This window comes from Primulina huaijiensis, unplaced genomic scaffold (genome assembly GCF_012295235.1).
Source record: "Primulina huaijiensis isolate GDHJ02 unplaced genomic scaffold, ASM1229523v2 scaffold19727, whole genome shotgun sequence".
Taxonomy (NCBI): Eukaryota; Viridiplantae; Streptophyta; class Magnoliopsida; order Lamiales; family Gesneriaceae; genus Primulina; species Primulina huaijiensis.
This window is the reverse complement of record NW_027350782.1, coordinates 2,243-10,483: the sequence shown is the minus strand read 5'-3', so window position 1 is coordinate 10,483 and position 8,241 is coordinate 2,243. Positions and strand designations below refer to the sequence as shown.

The 8,241-nt window shown below is 34.4% G+C and overlaps 1 protein-coding gene across 1 annotated transcript; it reads left to right on the top strand.

Moving 5' to 3' along the window:
• Positions 1–5,077: 5,077 nt before the first annotated feature.
• Positions 5,078–7,111, top strand: LOC140966008 (3-ketoacyl-CoA synthase 1-like). The gene has a single exon (XM_073426284.1). The coding sequence runs from the start codon at positions 5,355–5,357 to the stop codon at positions 6,957–6,959; it is 1,605 nt and encodes a 534-aa protein (XP_073282385.1). The 5' UTR covers positions 5,078–5,354; the 3' UTR covers positions 6,960–7,111.
• The last annotated feature ends 1,130 nt before the right edge of the window (positions 7,112–8,241 follow it).

Sequence of the window (8,241 nt, the reverse complement as noted above, 5' to 3'; positions counted from 1 at the left end):
ATCAGGAGATAATCTACTGCCTAACTTTAACTAATGACTAGGTGGAATCAAACTGCTGATCATTTATCAACGATCACCTGGTCCATCAGCTCGGATACCCTATCAGGAGATAATCTACTGCCTAACTTTAACTAATGACTAGGTGGTGTTAATAAATTTTTTTATATATAAAAATCAAGATATATTAAAATAAAAAAAAAACTTTAGAAGTAATTTTTTTGAAGATTTTGTCGAAAAAATCATGTATATTGTTAGTATATGAATGATATGATCACTTAAAAATTTAAAAATATAAGTGATTTTAAAATTTTGAAAAGTAGATAACACACTCTAGTATATGAAATGTGAATCTACTAAATTATATTTTTTTTATGTAGTGTTAATTACACTCTTTTTTTGTTAAATACACTCATCTTTAATTTTTATACTAAAATATGACATACCTTTTAATTGATTGTTTTTGTTTTTAATAAATTCATTAATAATTTCAATTTCTAAAATATGTTATCAAAGTTAATTACTCAAAAACTATAATTAAATATGTTAATATAATTAATGTAAAAATACATAAAAAATATTAAAAAATAATTATTACTTTTATCTTCATCTTCATCTTAATTTATATTTTATTTTCAATTTTCCGAATAAATATGTTTCGTTCTTATGTTTTAAATTTTTATTATAACTTAACAAATCAGATATTTGTAATTAATCATGCAGTGATATGATCATTTAAGAATTCAAAATTATAAAAAAAGATATAATAAATATTTTATTAGGATATTATAATTATATAAATGATATACAAATTTACTAAAATATGTTTTTATTATTTTTTTATTAAATAAAAATGAAATATTTTTTAAATTTGAGAATAAGAGCATTTCTGATTAATAAATTAAAAAACGAATAAGGACCCAAAATTAATTAATCTGACCCCCTCAACCTTAACAATATAGCATATATAACTGCATATCATATAATATATATAATATTATATATATGGCAGCCCTATGCTTCTATAAATGAACCTTCCCCTTAGGATCGAGCTATTTTTCCCAGCTCTTTTAATATCTAACCTTAGATTAGATTTTCCAGGGGCCCCTGGCTCGTCGCCACAGTGCATTCACTGAAAATAAATCTATCACTTTTTCTCGTGAAAAGTCAATGTCTTTGCCTCTATAGATCATTTTCTTGTATGTATATGTTAAGAATCTTAATATGATATCAGAGCTTAGGTTTCACCGTTATGTGTTGGACCACACTTTCTGCCCATAGTTGGGTCATTTGTAAACTTTACGCTCCAGTTGTTCATTCCTGGGCGTGAGGGGGTGTGTTAGCTGTCTCACATCGGTTGGATAAATTACCTGAGAGTTGCATATATGGGCTTGGACAATCCTCCCTCCTTGAGCTAGCTTTTGGGGTTGAGTTAGGTCCAAGTTCCAATCTTAACATGGTATCATAGCTCAGGTTCCACCGTTATGTGTTGGATCACCCGTTATGCCCATATTTGGGTCATTTGTAAACTTCACGCTCCAGATGTTCATTCCTGGGCGTGAGGGAGTGTGTTAGTTGTCCCACATCGGCTGGATAAAATACCTGGAAGTTGTATATATGGGCTTGGACAATCCTCCCCCTTGAGCTAGCTTTTGGGGTTGAGTTAGGTCCAAGAATCAAATATTGACAACAGACGATGTGCATCAGTATGGGAAAATAGCATGAAACGTCAAAAAGAGGAATGGATTTATGATGTGCTCAGTTTGTGATCAAAATGAATTGGCCTTTTTTTTTTATTATACAGCTTACAGTGTTGAATTTTCTTAACAAGATTAGTGTGTGGACCATGTAATATTAATTCAATGTTAAAAGGGATGGCTCATAAGTCATAACTAGATGTTTAGTTGATTGATTCATTTAAGTGCCTGGGATTATATTTTAAAACACGGATTAATTGTGGGTTTTGCTATCCCAACTATGAACTAGCTACCTGCAGGTGTGGTCTAGTTGTTAAGGTCGATCCGATTGATTTTCGACGAATGATTCATACCTGTATATATGTGAAATTTGGTTGAAGGAAATCTGTTGATTACTGTTTCATTGTTAAGGTTGGATGGGTTTCTTTAGTCGTTTTTGGTCTTTTGTGCACGTTTAGTTAACATATCTCTGCTGCCAGCAAGAAAGAGTACACAAATATCTCTTCTTTTTTTTTTTTTTTTTAATAATTAACATGGGCACATGATGCTGCGTCTTTTCATTTTTTTTTTATTCTTGAATCTTATGTTTGGCTAATGGTCTGGCAATCAGACTTAACCCTCATAGACAGAACATGACAACAATCCGGGGGTGACCCTCCAAGTCAAGTTTTTGAGTTTCATTTTTTAATGCAAATAAAATCAAGTTTTATTTTAGTCACGAGCCAAGACCAATGACATAATGCTTTTATATAATCGAGTTGAGTTGAATTCTTGAATGTTTGAGTTTGACTCATTTATAATCGAGCCGAGCTCAAGATTTATTTAATGAATATATTCATGATTATTGAGCTTATTTGAGCTTTTATTGAGCTTAAAAGAGCTTACTAAATATAAATTATAAATTTAAATATTCATTAAATTCATTAAAAATTAAATTATATATTTAGAGGAAAATATAATATTTTTTAAAAAAAATTGTAATTTTAATCTAATAAATAAATTAATAGATTTTTTTCATAATTAAATCATAAAATCAAATATCAAAAATTTTATTTTTTCATTTAAGAAATGACTAATTAGCCTACTAAGAAACATGTTTACAAGTTAATGAGCCGAACAATGTAAAGCTTGTGTTTGGTTCTTTTATCTTAATGAACTCTTATTAAACGAGCTCAAATTAGCTTTTATCGAATCGAGCTTCAAATAACTCAGGAGTTCATTTATATCCCTAATATTCTCCCTACTCCACTCAACCGAGAATTCGAACCCTGGAGACAACTATTAGAGTAGATGTCTAGCAAGCTAACTTGTACATTGTGTTTTATTGACTTTTATGTAAAAATGATCTTTATTTTAATAATATTTTATGATTTTGTCCAATTATGATATTTATTTTATCTCTATAATCATGCAAGTTGCATAGATAAAATCCTTGAATATACTATAAGTGTCATGAGGTTCACCAGTCTAGTGGATCATGAAATTAATCAAGAAGTGTACTATATATTCAAAATTCGTTCATAATCGATTCAATCGCCTAAAAAATGATAATTATCGTTCGAGTTTGAGACTAGTATTTGTGATGTAAACGTCACGTTTTATTGGTAAAAACATGGATATGTCTATTCATACATATGTGTGCTTATTTGAAGAAGCACTGAACAACTCATCATCGGACTTTTCAAGTGCTTATCACTTATCGAGCGAAAGCATGCGGTTATGGTTGTACACTATTAATTCTTAGACTCGGAAATACATAAAGGCTTTGCGTACTAGCATTCACTTTGATCTGTTTACCGACTTCATAGAGGGTCTTCGGGCGGCGAGGTTGGGTGTAGTTTTGAAATACGTAAGAGCCAATATATTATAGTCAGGGATTCACTGCTCACTCATAGGTGTTGATATCCTATTACTCAAATATACATCATATCGTTATCGAATTCATTTGCAATTCTATATATATCAATGGTTACAGATTCGATTGAGATATATGAGTTAAGGAACCGTATTGTACGTTGATCATAACTTACCTGTTCCTTCAGACACTATCAGTAATACCTAAGGAATCATGAGATGATGTTACTAGAAGCTCTTACCATGATCTGATGGGTACAATAAGACTTAAGTTCTGACGTTCTTAGTCAATGAGTTGATGAAAAGAACGAAGCTAATTAGGGTAAGGTCGAATAAGAACAAGTTTTCTGAATCACATGAAGTTGTGAGCTCACGATTAGTTATATCCCAGAACTATTTAGGGTTATACAAGTATTGGATTCTATGAATACGTTGAGATAGTCATATTCAATTATTTGAATTTGACAACGTTAGTTTGATGATGATCAAACGTATTGCTTATAAAAGAATATATTAGTATATTTCATTATTAGAAGTTGTGGAAGTTAACATGATTGCTAATTAAGTAAGGAGAGTGCAACTGGCTAATTTAGTGAAGGAAGTTCCAAAATATACACTGTAAAAAATAAATAATTGGAAATTTTGTCTTTCGAAATTTTTATTTTTTATTATAGGAACGAGATTTATATCATCGTCGATCAGGTATCGTCACGACGACTTCAATTTGTCCGGGAAACTATTCGGGGCTCCCCATGAATTATAATAAGTTCATAATTATTTAATTGATAAAATTAGAATATGCTAATAAAAAATAATTCAATAGTAGTGACTACTATGTAAGATTCCCATAAAATATTTTAGAAGAGTCTAGAGTTAATTAGTTAAATTGATTAAACAATTAAATAATGATTATTTAATTATATTAAATCGTGTATTATCAAGAGTTGATAATTATTTAATTCTACATAATATTTTCAAGAGTGGAAAGTACAATATGAAAATTTTAAATAATGAAAATTGAAGAATCCTAGTAATATTGAGAGAAAGTATGTTTAATAAAAACGTGTTATCAAAAGTTGATAGCATACAATCAAAACAATATAGAAAATCTATACAGAGATTCTCGTAACTCTCTCCATCTCTCCAACTCACAAAATCGGCCACCCGCCTCACAGTCGAGACCACCACAAAATCGGCCACCCGCCCTTCGCCGACGCACAGCTGCATCAATCTCAATGTAGAATTTTGTTTAAATCTCTATTGAATCTATACGAGAAGTGCAGTCTTCGATCGTTGACTGGATTTGAGGATTGAAGAACAAAGAACGACGTTTATTCCAATTGATCGTTTGTAGGAGATTACAAGAAGAACCAACTCTGTTAATCTCGACTGGTTTAGTATCCAACATTCTTAAACGTAAATATAAATCAAATCTAAATATCATATGACTGGTTTAAATCATGTCACCTAAGAACGTTTTGAACATCAAAACAAAAAAATTTAAACTCTTTCATTTCTCACATGGCCACTTGGTCAACAACATTACCTATTATTCGGTTGGCAGATTGGCCATTTTGCTTTGATTTTTCACTCTACCATTATTCAAATTTTTTCCATTCCTCTGCTTGAGATGGTTGTTGAGCTATCTCTCTCTACTTCCCACACACTTAAACCAATAAAATGGACTTTTCACAGTGTAGCTATCCTACGCTATATTCATGTTTTTACCGATAATAAAGAGTTCTCTACGTTAATTATCTACTCGGATTAAGACCCTTAATTCAGATTATTTATACGTACGCGGCAATGGAGAGAGGTGGAGAAGTGAATTGCATAGAGATGGAAAAGGAGAGGCTAATGGCGGATGTTGAATTCAAGGATTCTTCCTCCATGGTTATCAAAATTCGGCGAAAACTGCCTGATTTCTTGAAATCCGTGAAGCTGAAATATGTGAAATTAGGCTACGGCTATTCATGCAACCCCGCAAGTACTCTCCTTTTGGTCTTCGTACTTCTGCCTTTGCTCATAGCCACCACAATACAGCTCACTGGCCTAACATTTGGCCTCTTTTCTAACATATGGATGACTCAAACACTTCTTTTGGACACTGCCACCGTTCTGATCGGTTCGAATGTATTGATTTTCTTGTTGGGGATCTACTGGGCCAAAAGGCCAAGGCCGATCTATCTGGTCGATTTTGCATGCTACAAACCAGAGGATGAGCGCAAAATGTCAGTTGATGCGTTTTTGAAGTTGACAGAAGATATTGGTTCTTTCGAACAAGAGTCGATCAACTTCCAGAAGAGGATATCTCATCGTTCCGGACTTGGCGATGAGACGTATGTCTCAAGAGGAATTATGTCCCACCCGCCCAATCTATCGATGAAAGAAGCTCGATTGGAGACCGAAGCTGTCATGTTCGGTGCATTGGATTCTCTGTTCAAGAAGACAGGTGTCAGGCCTGAGGATATTGGAATTCTTGTAGTGAACTGCAGCTTATTCAATCCAACCCCATCTCTTTCCTCCATGATTGTCAACCATTACAAGCTCAGAGCTGACATCAAAAGCTTCAATCTTGGAGGAATGGGATGCAGCGCTGGGCTTATATCCTTAGACCTCGCCAAACACCTGCTTCAAACAAACTCGAACGCTTACGCAGTTGTGGTGAGTACAGAAAACATAACCCTCAATTGGTATTTCGGGAACGATCGTTCCATGTTACTCTGCAACTGCATCTTTCGAATGGGCGGTGCTGCCATTCTGTTGTCGAACAAAACCCGAGACAGGAAACGTTCCAAGTATCAGCTGGTGCACACCGTTCGAACCCACAAAGGCGCGGACGACAATAGCTACAACTGTGTCTACCAGAGAGAAGATGAAAAGGGGACAGTGGGGGTTTCATTAGACCGGGAGTTGATGGCCGTCGCAGGCGACGCTTTGAAGACAAACATAACCACATTTGCTCCTCTAGTATTACCATTTACAGAGCAGCTGATGTTTCTGGTCACTTTACTGAAGAGGAAGCTTGTGGGCGCTAATGTGAGGCCATACATACCCGATTTCAAGCTCGCTTTCGAGCACTTCTGCATCCATGCGGGCGGACGGGCAGTGCTTGATGCCGTCCAGAAGAATCTGCAGCTCACGGAATGGCACATGGAGCCATCCAGGATGACTCTGCACCGGTTCGGAAACACGTCTAGCAGCTCATTGTGGTATGAATTGGCTTATACTGAAGCTAAAGGTAGGGTCTTTAAAGGGAATCGTGTGTGGCAGATCGCATTCGGGTCGGGTTTCAAATGTAACAGCGCAGTTTGGAGAGCTCTCAAGGGAATCCCTGCTCAAGAATGCGACGCTAATCCATGGCTTGATTGTATCGATAATTACCCGGTCCCCGTTGAACTTGGATGTTGATTTTGATATTATTCCTAAACTTGAATCTATTCTATATGAAGTATGTGCTTAGATCTCTAACAATAACACTCCACCGAAGAACATTTCCATGATGTCTTGTTATCATAGTTCAAATTTGGAGATGAAATGAAAGAAGCGATGTTAATGTTATATGTTTTGTTAATTGAAACTCCACGTAAATTTTCCAGTCTCACATATTTTGTGAGGCTTGTGTTCTTGATTCGTATTTAATGAGCAAACAATCATGATTAATTAACGTATATAGTGAAAACAATTTACAAAATTTCTTTTTGAGTCTACAGAAATTTCGGCATAACATACTTCGTATATAGGACATCCCAAAAATTTCAAGATAATACAAACAACATTTATATACTCGAAATAAAATCATGTCATCAATCCACATGCTTATAGTCGCACTGACCAAGACTAAACACATGCACAGCCGATAAGACCTGATCACACAACTATCAATCCAAAACATCGTAAAAATATGTGTACAGTTAGTTACTCGGTGGTCTCCTTGGAAAATGTATAGACCCCCATTAGCTGTACATATATTTTTATGATGTTTTGGATAAAAAAAATACACCTATACATATGGATATAAAAATATCCATCTGTATAGGTGTATTGATAGTTCAACACACACACACACCCACACACACACATATGATAACTCTCAGAGACGACTCAATTACAGGGAACCACTACCTGACGCTCCATCAGACGCGTCAAATCCTCCTGGATAACTTGTTATGACATAAAAAACGAGCACATTATATTTTTTTAAGAAAAAGATCGGGCCCCAGTACGACGAACTGGTAAAATTACTACAAATGTAACTGGCATGAAATAAAATCGAATAAGGTGCAATGCATATAAGATAACAACGAAATAGGATACCAAACAGAGTCCAAACGAATCGCATCAACAATAGTAACAATGGCCATCGGTATCAGGAATGCAGCAATGAAATATGCACGTAGCATCGAGAGTACGGGAGTGACCTTATCGTCCTCGTGCAGTCATCAGGAGTTTGTTAATCATATCACTCACTCCATCCATGAGATGTCTCGAGTCTGCTAATCATATCACTTACTCCATCGACGACTCTACATCTCAACAAATCAATAACGAGAGCAATCAAAAGATTCAAGACTGGAAATGCTATACAACAATAGTTAATATGCGTAGTTGATGAATATCCCAATTATTCTTTTAAAAAAACATATTTTTTATTTTATTTACAGAAGATAAAATTATGGATATATTCTCAGCT